This window comes from Pomacea canaliculata, linkage group LG12 (genome assembly GCF_003073045.1).
Source record: "Pomacea canaliculata isolate SZHN2017 linkage group LG12, ASM307304v1, whole genome shotgun sequence".
Lineage (NCBI taxonomy): Eukaryota > Metazoa > Mollusca > Gastropoda > Architaenioglossa > Ampullariidae > Pomacea > Pomacea canaliculata.
In genome coordinates, this window is record NC_037601.1 from 14,771,943 (window position 1) to 14,784,842 (window position 12,900).

A 12,900-nucleotide genomic window follows, 5' to 3' on the forward strand; every position below is an offset into this window, starting at 1 on the left:
ATTAATTATAGATTTCCTTACATGATTACAAAAAAAAAAGGGGGGGGGCTGTATTCCGAAATTTTCACCGAACATGAAATACGGTTTTATTTTCGTCACAACCTCCTAAATACAGGGACTTTATGTCAATCCTTGATTGTGAGCGTACAGTAATTTAAAACTCAGCTTTATCTGATTTGTACAGTAATTTTAAACGTGTATGTAATTGTTAGCTGTCTAGCAAACGAATATAGCGAAGCTGAATATTCATTATGGTTATCCTTCTCTGGCTCTCCTGCATATTGGGATCAGTATCAAACAAATTAACGTACAAAAGATGCTCAAAACTTTCAGGCATGTTCATGTGAAAGCAAGTAATCTACGAGAAGGTGGACAATGCTGCAATAAATGGAATGTCTTAAACAAGCCTGAGGAAGATATTTTTATTTGTGCTTCTTTTTTACTTTAGGGAAGTTGTCTTTTGTTCTGAAGACGAAGATGACAACTGAGACATAACTATCATCCCACACTAATTAAAAACTAAGATGATTGACCCTTAATGGTATTAGTTCCCCTTCCCAACACACACGCTACATATTAGGCCACCGGGATAACTAAAGCACCATAATAAACACACTAAGCTCTTACATCAACATGGTTGAATCATATCTTGATTTATTTATAATGTGAGAGTACATGAAGAAAATGTCACAAACTAGACTGTAACTTCACAGAGTCAGAACAATGACCGTTATGTAATGTCTGTGGTCAAAAGTCTAAACGATCTACGCCACAAAATCCACACAAATCCACCACGGATACTAGTTCGTGGATCCACAGATGCTCATAGCAGCCCTTGTCTCGTTCGGGAGAAGGAAGAGTAGGTTCCCTTGTTTAAACTACCCACGAGGACGCTGGAAATATACAGGTACTGCTAGGTGAACGTTTCGTGTTACTGTCCTGTGACATTTTGATCGAGTTGCAGAAACATGGTTAAGCTACTTGTTTACAATCCAACAATACAAGGAACTTGTTCAGGTACTGCTGGGTGAACGTTTCGTGTTACTGTCCTGTGACATTTTGATCGAGTTGCAGAACTTTTGTACAATCCAACAATACAAGGAATTAACTTAGTTTTTTTATGATATTTGTTTTCTAGTTGTATGCTTCATGATGAACTATAACAGACTTTTACGCTTTAGTAAATAGGCAGATTTGAAACTTAAAGCATAACAACAAGGGACTTAAAAACGTTATTACTTGGTCAGAGAAGGGACACTTCTTACAGACTCGGTTACTATAAACTACCAGTTCTTACAAATCGTGTCTTACTACTATTAGCACTACTTCATATTATTATGGTAGCCTGGTAGCGTATCGTATAGTGATGATCCAGTGGTTTAGGAACCAGAAATGATACTGAGGGGACAAAAATATGAATGTCATCATGGAGTCTCCTCCCCTCCCCCCAACATAGCCGAGCATCTTCCTACGCCACTGTGATTTGTGTTTTGGCTTCAGATCTTGTCTCAGTGACATTGTTATTTCTCTTTGTATTTCACCTGTTTTGTGTTTGTTTGTTTTTTTATAGGATGGGCTGCTTTGCCATGATTAATTACCGACTCGATGTAAAATACGATAATCCCTACCCTTTACTTTATCCTAATTATTAGTTTGGGTTCTTATACTCCTCAGTCTGTACTTTTTACATGCGATATGTACTAATTAATATGTTTAACCATTGTACTAATTCACTCCAACTGCCTTTCTTGTTTATAGCTAATCCAACTTTGAAATGCCAGCAAGATTTAGTTGGGTTTTTTTTTGTGGGGTGGGGTTCTGGCGGAAATAGGTTAATGATGCTGTTTTATTAGTTATTTTGTATCACCAAAAAAATGAAGCATAAAAAAGACTATTGAAGGCTTGGGGATAAAATTATGTGATTTGTAAAAAGCTTTTGTCTTTTTGTGTTGTCTTATTATGGCTTGTTTTTGGAAATACGTACCCTTATTCAATTTGTAATATGTTAAAAATGTGTACATTTGATGAATCTTCTTTTTATTACAGTAAACAGTCTCTGAAGAAATGATGATGAAGGAGGAACAACCAAGAGCTTAAGAAGAAAATTAACAGCACTGTTCTGCTTTTAAAAAAAAAAACCCTCACTGAAGACTGTGACATTATTTGGAAAAGACCATGTACAGGCACTTTTTCATAATGAGAACAAAGCATTGCTTTGGTTTACTAAAGACTTGTCGACCAGGGAAGCTTCAGGATACTTTAAAATTCTGTGTTAGAGCCAAACACAACAAATATTTCCAGATTCATAATCATTTGACATGCTATCATTGGCACTACCTAAGAAATGTGCTTTGCAGTCCTTCCCTTTGTATACAGTACAGAATGCTTCACACTCCCCCATAAGAAATGAAATGTATGTAAGAGTGAATGAGGTTTTCAATGACTACCACAGTAGATTGATGAATGGAGGATTTACACCTGAGTCAGTTGTCACGTTCACTGGCAAACTTCATTCAGCTATGTATGCAGATCTTGGTTGGCTACCTTGGCTACATGTTGAAAACCATATCATTGCTTATATGCAGATTTTGATGAATAATCAACGAAATAGCCTTCTGAGGAAAACGTTGTACAAGCATAGACATTTTGAGGCCATCTACAACACCATTTTTAGGAATTTGGATGAGATTCCTGCAGAGCATTGTCCTTCAATTCTGCTATCTCTGTTACACTGTGGCTTGGACCAGTCAGACCCAGTAGTGGTTGTTTTGCTAACAAAGTGTTATGATTTTATTCCTACTGCAGACATTCCAAGTCTTCGTAAATTGACATACATTATGCAGGGCCTAGACAGTAGGAATCTTCTTTTAGCAGGTAAAATTGTAGAGAGACTTGATAAAATATTGAAAAATAACAATTTTGAAGACATAGATGTTGCCATCGATGACATATGCAATACAGTACCCATCATAGCAGCCTACATGAGCTCAGACTTGTTGAAGGCCTGTGTGAAAGTTGTACTGCGGAAAATGAATTCCTCATCGGACCTGGGCATAAATACAGTGGGAACCTACTTAAGATTTGTTTGCAAAGTGAGCTTCAGAATTAGCAAAAATTTACTGCAGGAAATTCGTCTGGCTGCAACGAAGGCACTTGATGAGTGTCAAGACTTTGACTTGCTGGAAAGCCACCACATTGCTGAAGTCTGCCACAATGCCAAGCGGCTTGGCTGTTACTCTGGTGATTTGGTGACTAAGATGCAGATAAGAAGCTTGGATCTCCTTCGGGGCAAGCAAAGGCCACTGCATATTCGACACATCACCAACCTGCTGTTTGCGTTCACTCAAAATTCTTCATCAGATATTAAGAAGGTACTGTGCTTACTTCATCATATCTAATTTGTCATCATTATTATTATCATCATCATTGTTAATCATTGTCATTGTAACGTGGAAAAAACAGGAGTGGTAAAACTTATGATAGTAGTTTATTTGTTGCATTAAAATTCATAATCTGCTGATTTTTGCATGCATAATGTAACTTGATTTGATGCAGGAGATTACGGAGCTGCTGATAAAGAACATAGACGATGCAGATGTTCTGATTCTTTCAAACTTAGCAGACTGTATCATGGAGCTTGAGCTGTATGATCCAGAGTTGATGGCGCTGTTTCATTGGAAGGTGATTCAGAACATTGATAACATTGCCCAGTACATCACTCGTCTTGTTAAGGTAACAGGATATGGCTTGTGTTGAATTTTATACTTGAAAAAAAAATATCTTGAATCATATACCATAAGGAATGATGAATGGAATGATTTTATATGAAGTGCAAGAATGAAAAGAACTTAAGTTACTAAGAATCTTACAGGTTATTTAATAAACTATTGTTCTAAAGGGCACATGTTAAGCTTTGCATGTTGCTATTATTATAATATGTGTATATATATATGGGTGTCCAGACACTTAATCCCCAGACACTTCATCCCCAGACACTTCATCCCCAACGCTTCATCCTTAAAATGAAATTTTAACTATAAAAATTACGAAGCCAGCGAAAAATTTAATTGAAATTCAAATAATTATCTTCATATAAACATCACAATAAGTTTTACAATTAAAATACTTTAACTAATGTTGTAGAGGTTCAAATGACGTTGAAGTTAATAGCATGATTTAAATATTATTAATGTATTTCAATATTTATTTTAATTGTAAAACTTATTGTGATGTTTATATGAAGATAATTATTTGAATTTCAGTTAAATTTTTCGCCGGCTTCATAATTTTTATAGTTAAAATTTCATTTTAAGGATGAAGCGTTGGGGATGAAGTGTCCGGGGATGAAGTGTCTGGGGATTAAGTGACTGGGAACCATATATATGTAATAGTGTTTGGCCATTAAGCCGTGGTGATAGGGCTCCAAACTGCTTAATCACAGCTTAGGTGGTCCATGGCTTAAATATTTTTTGATGATACATAAATTACAATAAATAATGAAAAATAAATGTTTTTGATTTACCACAGATTAAGTTTGTAGCATTGTAAGGTGTGAATTAGTTACAATGCGGCCTCCATAACGCTTACGCTCAGAGTGGAGAAAACATTATTTGAATTTGACTAATCATCTATAAATGCTTCTTTGAAGTTATAAGGCAGCATTTAAATATTTAATCCCCCATAGTGCATGGCATGTCAATCACGGACATTCGAAATGCTAAAATGACAGCTGTCAACACCTGTCTTAAGTGTTTGACAAGCATTTTGCGCGGTTTAAGCGAATTCACGGATTACTTGACCGCAGCTTAATGGTCCTACATTGTGTAAAGAATAATAGTGAAGAAAGGAAAACTGAAGGAATATGAGAAATAAAACCTTTACTTCATGCAGCTAACTTTTTCTTTAGATTCTACGCCTCTTAAGGAAAAGACAGGAGTTTGATGCAGTCTTCAACCAAAAGATAGCAGAAGTGCTTCTGAAATTGTTATCCAGCCGCCAAAGATTTGACTCCACATTTGTCATCATCACTGCATGCTTCGTTCTCCCAACTGTCCGCACATTGATTCCAAACATGCTGATGGAATGTTTAAGCACCATTCTTCCACGATGCAACCTTTCGCATACACTTCTTATTCTTAGTGGCCTCGAAAAGATGAAAGGGCCATGGCTGCGTTCTTTGCACAACCAGGTGTCTCTTCCTTATTCTGACTATAACTCGCTTGTAGTTGATTAATATGATTCATTTGCTGTATTCTGAATCAGATTTGTTAATTTATTTATTTAGGGTTGTTTAATCATTTGGTATGCAAAACATTTAAAGCTTAGATCGAAGCTCATTTTAACACATCCTGCTATCCAGTGTCCTACATCATACAGAATTTGATTAAAGTGCTTCTGTTGAACAAGTAGTGATTGAAATATTACTGTTGAAAAAACTTTACATATTTAGTTTACAAGAATATGCATTTCAAAGGTGTTTTTTAAATCCCTTATGCTTAAAAGCAATACAGATCAGATATTGTGTGTGTGTGGAGAATAAAACAATTGTTTAGTATCAAAACACAATAAGCTAATTGTTTACAGAGATGGGAGCATACATAAAAGAATTGCTGGGTAGTGATTTCTTATCCATGTTGATTGTTTTCAATCAAAGAGTCTATGATGATTTTATGATTAGGAAATGAGAAACCTACATGTTTATATCTAAGTTGGTTTTTTTTTTAAAAATCCAGTAGTGTAGATTTGCAATTATTTATTTATACAGGTCTTTTGACAGGTGCTTGAAATCCGTGCTAATATCCAGGAAAACATACTGGGCAAGATAGAGAGTGCCACTCAGGCTAACCAGCTTGCTCATCTGATCAAGGTTTGTTAAACCTTTGTGGAATTTCTTGAGCCTTTAATTCTTCCTATACAGTTCGCACCCACAGATACAAACATCTTCATAGTTCATATGCATGGATTCTTTCATATTGATTGTGTTAAACATGCCAGCTGTGGCCACATGCTACTTTGTCATACGTGTTCATCCTGGGAGAGAAGACAACATATTACTCTTACTGTCCTTGTCGTTTTCACCTTGTTTTTCTCTGTGTTCTTGCCTCCTTTGGTTTTTCTATGACATAACAGACATGACTCTCATTTGCCAAAGAACAAGTAGAGTGAATTTTTTTAACCTTTTTTTAAGGCACCTATTTATTTATATTTTTGTGGGAATCAGTGTCTGCACATCAAATCGCAGAAGAAAGACTTCATGTTGCTTGACCAAATCATGAGCTACTACCCTAGATTGACAAAGGCGATGACACACCATGACTATCTGAAAACAGTGCAGGCCTTCAAATATCTCTCACATCCTTACTACCATCCTGAGGTTTTTGAAGTAAGTGTGCTCAGCCCAGTCTTGAATGTCCTTTGTTAGATATTTGTAATAAAATGATTCTTTATTGGCTTGCTATGAGGAATAATAAAAAAGTTCATACAAAAAAATCATAAATTCACAGAACAATGCTATAATTTTAACACTTGTAGCATCAAAGTAATAGAATCTGTATATGTTAAAACATAACAGCTAAAAATATGCATGATTGTCTTTAAAATGTATTAAAATTTTCTTTAGGACCTGATTCAGTACATGAAGAAAAACATCCCAGAAGTTGGTTTCACTGGTGTTCTTGACCTTGTCAGTGTATTAGCAAATGCTGGCTATCGCCCACAGGATTTTGACAGTTTTGCTGACTGTACTATACAGGCAAGTTACATCTACTTATATGTGTGGTGCTCATAATTTTTTTTTTTTTGTAGCTATGTATGAATATATCTATATATCTCTCTTAAAGTTGTTACTGAGTCAATAGTCATAAAGTGGAGACTTCGTTTACCTGGAAGTGTTTGAAAGAATTGCTCAGACTGTCAATAAATTTTTCATTAAAGAAAGTGGTACAATGCCACAATGTAAACTCTGCCTGTTAAAACTTGAGGAAGTTAGTGTACTACGAATGCATAAAACTTGCTGCAGAACTGCTTATTTTTCTTGAAATGGCATACCTAAAATTTATTGAAGAAAGACCATAACAGTGCAAATTCATTCTACACTCAGCCATATTTTATTATAATAGAATTTCTTTACTGTTTTCTACTTTCAGATTTTGACAGATGCTATGAAAGCAGAAAATTATCTTGGCCAGGTCTTCCTTGCTCATTACTTGAGTATAATGCAGATCTTCCCGGATAATGTTCTTGGACAAATATTTACATTTGATTTTCTAGAAGAGATAGACCGCATCATTGAGGGTAAGTGTGTGAAAATATGTAATAAACACTTATGGGTGCAGTTTTCTTGGAAAATCAACAGTCACAGAATCAGATTCAAATTGCTTTCTATAGCTGCCACATTTTTGTGCTTTGGACTCTGTAAACATGCATATACTTTTATTCTCTTCAAAACATACCTGAAAAGTGTGCTTAGTATGTAAAGAATAAAAACTTTATACTGTTCATTCAGGGGAAAGCATCACACCATCTATGAAAATTCTGACCTGGAAGTTCTTGTAATCTTTTTTTTTTTTTTGTATATAAAAGTAATCTTTGTGGTGTAATTATGAGGTTCTCTTTGGCTGTGCGAAGAGGAAGTCAATGAATCTAAAAGATTAAAAATCAGTGTCAGGTACCTTGGCTGTTTTTTTTTAATTTACACAAGCATTCAACTATTCAAAATGTTTTATTTATTTATATTTTGGAGTACTAATCGCTTTCTTTTTGTGGCAACAACTTCAGCATGATTCCTGAAAATTGAGCTTTAATATCAGTATTTATATATTTTTATATATATATTTATATATTAATTCCATGTTTTGCCACATTTGCATTAAAAACCAAAAACTACATAATTGAATATGCACACATACACACATGCTGAAAATTGCATTTGAAATTTAAATGTTGCATTTATATGCTCTTGAATGGTAATCATCAACTGCTTATGTTTGGCACAGCGGAACCTGACCGGCAGCTCATTTTGAAAAACATTATGATGCAATTAAATCGTAGTGTGATCCTTGAATGTCCTCATCTGGATGTGCCATGGTTCCACCAGCACTATTGCGAAGACCAGGAAGAAAAGTCTAGAATCAAGGTGTGAAGAAAAAAATGCATTATTCTTAGCTGGCTGGTTTTTGTATTGGAAGATTGACTTTCTTTTTGATAGTTTGATTTAACTCTGTTTTTCTTAGCTAAATTAATTTTTTTTCATCCATCAGAGAAATTTAATTCATGTTTTATATTTTAGCAACTATTCTTTTTTATCTTTATGAAAAAGATTTGCTGTCATTGGCAGCATTGGTTGCCTGGGTCTTTACACATCCTACATCATTGTTCATATCTCTTTTTTTCTTCATTTTGTTAATCATCCCTTCTAAATGCAGATTTTCCAAGGATCTGGCCTTTTGTTGAAGAGGCAGAGAATATTGTGCGCGAAGTTGTTGGAGGATCTCACTACATCCAGAAGAATGTCTACAGTCCATACTTCCACCCTATCAGTAAGTCTGCATATCCCATCTTGCTCCAGCTGATTAACATAAGTCTTTATGCATTTTAAGCAGAACTTTCTGCTGGAACTTAAAATGAGTAGCAAGATAATTAGTAAATTACACACAAAAAATCATTATTACTTTGTGTTTAACAGTTTACTAGAAGCAAAAGGTTGAAAAGTTTTCTTTTTTAATCTGACTTTTGAATGTTATCCATTAGAATGTATGAAACACATTTGAAAATGTATAAACTCATACAAACACACATCATTTGTCCATTTCTACAGATAAATATACTGTGTTTCAGATTTTGAAGTTGTACTGGATGCAGATGGCAAACCAGTAGCAAAAAGTGCTCTTCAGCAGGTGCATTCCAATGACATGCAATATGAGAGGTCATTCGCTTTCATTCTTTGTCTTTCTTAGACAACAGGGATATCTTTCAAATGATTTTAGAACAGAGTCCTGTGGTAGAGAATTTAGATTCCTTTGTTTATTTTATTTTTATTTTTTTCCGAACAGGGTGGCATTTCAGCTTATCTTGAACCAACACTTATGTAGCAACAGTCAACATCGTCGAGGCATATATATTCGTGATCGTCGGCATCTGGAGATTCTTGGATACCGCGTGGAAGAGGTGACTATTTTCAATCTTGTTTTCTATTTATAAACATTACATTGTTTTAGTGTACAGAGAGGAGTTTCTAAGGGTTGTATATCCCTTCCATATGTTCATTTACAGTCAAGTTTGGCCAGTATAAACTTTTGATAATTTTTTTCAAGTAAGTAATTTTAGTAAGGCCATTTGGTTAGGATTTATCTGTTATGTACAAGTTCTACGCAATATATGGCAGGTCTCAAGGTATGAATGGAATTCTATGGCACTCTCTGACTGGACATCAAGAGCAGACTTTGTGCGGTCAAAAATATTTCGTTCTGAACAGAAGGGTCACAGTCAGGAGCTATTCTCACAACGGGAGTCATCGCCATCACAAAATTGAAGAGGCTTCCCCATAGGGAATACTTAATTATGTTTGATGAGCTTAGACTAACTGTCCTATTACTGATATGTATTTTCCTAACATTCAAAAGTATCATATAGCTCATGCTTATTTTTGGTCATTTCTATTTCTTGGATTTGACAACAATCACTGGTTGTTTTTGCTATATGGTCATGGCTGGGACAATTTGACTCAGGTGGTTTCGTAGGCAAAATGACTAGCCTCCAACTCACCACAAAGTAAAATAGACATAATACATAACTTTAGGAATGTGGCTTATTCTGTATACTACATATGTTATACAACAATAAAAAGAATCAGGTTGGTTGTTTTTAAAAATGTTTAGAAGCACCGTTTATATGGTTGTTTGTATACTATATGTTTGTGTGCATATATCTCCGTGTGTTGAGAGAGTGATATGCTTCAGATTGCTTCTTTTAAAACTTTGCAATGTTGCAGATGTTCTGAACTTAAAGACTAAACTGAGGATTTTAGATTGTTTTACCTTTTTCTTTACCTAAATTTTAACATTTCATTGCCCCTACAACCTGTAATTGTTCATGTAATTGCAACTAAAGTGTTTCTTTAAGGTCAGTTGATTCCAGAACTGTTGCAATTTACAGTTGGTGTGGCTGTGTGGGTACTTCACTGTCCACTGGCTGTTATCTTTCTTTTATCATTATTGGTCTGCGCAGAGAGTGCAATCTATTATGGTCGTGATGCTACGCGTTGTAAGTTCCCATTATTATTATTCTATCTTCGAGTAAAATGCTGTTTTTTATCTGTGGAGGATATAGAATCTTTAGAAAAATAGAGGAAAAAAGTAACTGTACATTGCTCTCCAGAAAACGAAAAACAAGAGTAACATCTAGGGGGGAAAATGGTGCAATTTGTGACTTGCAAATAACTATACATAGCCGTCTTTGCAGCCAACGTTTCCATAGTAAGGAAGGATCAAAGATAATGTACATCATTACCCTGCCATTACGGTTTCATTACAAAGAGTTCACGACAGCGCAATGGCGTTGCATTACGTTACTTCCAATAGAAAATATGCAATACAAATCTGTCCACACTTACAGGTTAGCCGTAATTGCTAACCCTAAACCATGTATCAGTATTATGGGAATAACGAAAATTACTGCTGAAGCAAAAAACAAAAAAAGTTGGTGTAGGGGACTTTTTGGTTTCTTTTACTTCTTTGGTCGTGGAATGTTCGGTTTAGTTTTTGCTGTTAGAAACGTTTCAAATCGTTTAACTGTTGCCCAGTTTCTGGCTCTAAATTAGCTCTTTCAATTGTGACTTTTTCACATCCTCGATGACTTTTAAAAAAAGTCGAATATTAAGGTCTGTGAACTTATTTTTTTAAGTTCTACCAACTAAACAGGGGTTTCCCCCTCTCCCCTACAAAAAAGCGAGGGGGCAATATTAAAGGATGACAAACAGAAGGCATAGGAAGTTGAGAGATGGAAGAGGGCTTAGTAGTTTTTGCATTCGCTATTATCTTTAAGATTTGCGATCTCAGGCATTTTAGTTGTCAGACATCAGTCAAACCACAGCTGTAGCTTCTCAGTAGAGGACTAGCATAAATATTTGTTTTAAAAGGAAAAACGTAACTGAGAGATTAAAGCGGAGATGATAAGGCTATATACTGCAGTCGTCTGGACCCCGTACCTCTGATAGCAGCCAGTCGCTTCACGTGACAGATGTTTCGTCTGTCCCTTAAAGAGTGAAGGAGCAGATCTAATGACATCCCCCCATCCCCACCCCATATCACCTTCCCTCGGTGTTTTTTGGGGTTTTTTTCCGTTTTCTGGAATCTGCTGTAACTGAGGCCGGTCTTCTCTTCGATGTCGTCCTTCTGTCTGTTGTCTACTTTTCCATGTCCTTGCAGGATTGTATTCGCAAATCGTGATGATCTGGAGCGTGGATCCCATCACATTAATTTTTATCTATTCATTGCGCCCAGTCGCTTGCCTTATTTTATTCCTTATTTCGGCAATGACAATGTGATAATTTACGTTTTCATGACCTTTTTTTTTTGGGGGGGGGATATTTATGCTTTTGGTTTTTGTTGGTTGTTTATCTTTTTTTTCTTTTTTCTTTTTTTCTGTCAAACAGTAGAGTGTAACCGAGGTCATGTGTAACTTTATCATAAAGTCAGTGCTGAGTCCACCGTCTTGAACTCTTCTTCCCAGTTGACCCGAAAGTAACGACGGGTCCTTGCTCATATTTTGATGCTAAATGTTAATGTTATAAGCATTGTCGTAATAACTACTCTGGAGGACTATCTTGCACTGTGGACAATGACGACAAGAAAAACACAAGAAATCGAAGGAGACAGGAATTGCACCCCAGGTAACAAGAGATAAACAACGTTATATTCCCCATTAAAGTGTTGCTACAGCAGTTAAATGCTCCAAGTCTAGAAGACATCGATATTCACATCATATACGGGAGGAATTATCGTTGCATTAGCAAGCCCATATGTGTGTGAGAGAGAGACGTCTGTTGGGGGAGGTACGACAGAGAAGATAAGTTAATTGTACGGTTTAGCTGTACAGAAGAGGTGATAAAGGGGTATTGTAGCATGGTTAGGAACACCTGTGTTGCAGTAATGGAAGCCTGCTAAGTGAAGCACTACCCACACTGTACTGGTAGGCACACGCACTTGCTGTTTCCGTGAAATGTGACCGCCAGTAACGCAGTTATCACCACAACAGTAAGGATTCTAAAGTCTAAGGTTCAAATCTCGCCTTTAGTAAGACATTCTTAGTTCCCCCTACAAGGCTACAAGTATGAAGTAAGCAACAGCTTGCAGAAGAGGATGTCATAGCAAAAGAGGAGGGGTTCCCTTGGTAATCAAGTACGAAATTAACACAGGTGATAGCACTCTTCAGTCACATTGGTTACATAAATGAAAAAAAAATCAAAACGAGTATATGGCGATTGTAGTTCCTGTTTAGAGTTTCCCACACATTTGTCGGTGGCTGGTGTGAAGCATGACAATCGAAGATTGGGCATTTAAGCACGAATGCTATATCCTGATAATGAATGGGAAAGAATGAAAGACCAATAAAAATAAAAATTTTATATGCGCACCTTATCTAAACCTTACATGACCTTACAGCTGTCGGCCTGGTGCTTGACCCCCGCCTTACCTTCCTCTTCCCCCCAACTTCACCCACCGGCCTGAACTCCGTGACGTAGTCGTGGTCGTTGTAAGCCGTATCACACACTTATCTCGCCCAGTGGCTGTATTCCGCTTCTGATGGCAACAGATGGCGTGTGTGCTGACATTGTGTACGCCGATCTCTCTCTTGCAAGCACACACACACACGCTCGCGCCCTCCTTAAATAATAGCCTCCCT

The 12,900-nt window shown here is 36.3% G+C and overlaps 1 protein-coding gene across 3 annotated transcripts; it reads left to right on the forward strand.

The window, feature by feature from the left end:
- Positions 1 to 15: 15 nt before the first annotated feature.
- On the forward strand, positions 16 to 10,123 carry LOC112577203 (FAST kinase domain-containing protein 1, mitochondrial-like). Of its 3 annotated transcripts, none has more exons than XM_025260214.1 (13): positions 16 to 907; positions 2,047 to 3,371; positions 3,556 to 3,732; positions 4,907 to 5,188; positions 5,777 to 5,866; positions 6,221 to 6,382; positions 6,620 to 6,751; positions 7,146 to 7,293; positions 7,995 to 8,133; positions 8,422 to 8,537; positions 8,836 to 8,923; positions 9,051 to 9,165; positions 9,383 to 10,123. In XM_025260214.1, exons 2-13 carry the CDS (start codon positions 2,319 to 2,321, stop codon positions 9,527 to 9,529), a joined length of 2,649 nt encoding a protein of 882 aa, XP_025115999.1. In that variant the 5' UTR covers positions 16 to 907; positions 2,047 to 2,318; the 3' UTR covers positions 9,530 to 10,123. The 3 variants fall into 3 exon arrangements, with proteins under 3 accessions (XP_025115999.1, XP_025116000.1, XP_025115998.1); XM_025260213.1 differs by having other exon boundaries at positions 860 to 1,017; XM_025260215.1 differs by lacking the exon at positions 9,383 to 10,123 and having other exon boundaries at positions 16 to 1,017; positions 7,995 to 8,134; positions 8,424 to 8,537.
- The last annotated feature ends 2,777 nt before the right edge of the window (positions 10,124 to 12,900 follow it).

What these genes read in the sequence shown, in the direction of transcription:
- LOC112577203 (XM_025260214.1), top strand. Translation starts at nt 2,319, where the DNA reads ATGCTATCATTGGCACTACCTAAGAAATGTGCTTTGCAGTCCTTCCCT. An exon ending in ACATCACTCGTCTTGTTAAG is followed by an intron (nt 3,733 to 4,906) that starts GTAACAGGATAT and finishes CTTTTTCTTTAG; the next exon opens with ATTCTACGCCTCTTAAGGAA. An exon ending in TCCATACTTCCACCCTATCA is followed by an intron (nt 8,538 to 8,835) that starts GTAAGTCTGCAT and finishes ACTGTGTTTCAG; the next exon opens with ATTTTGAAGTTGTACTGGAT.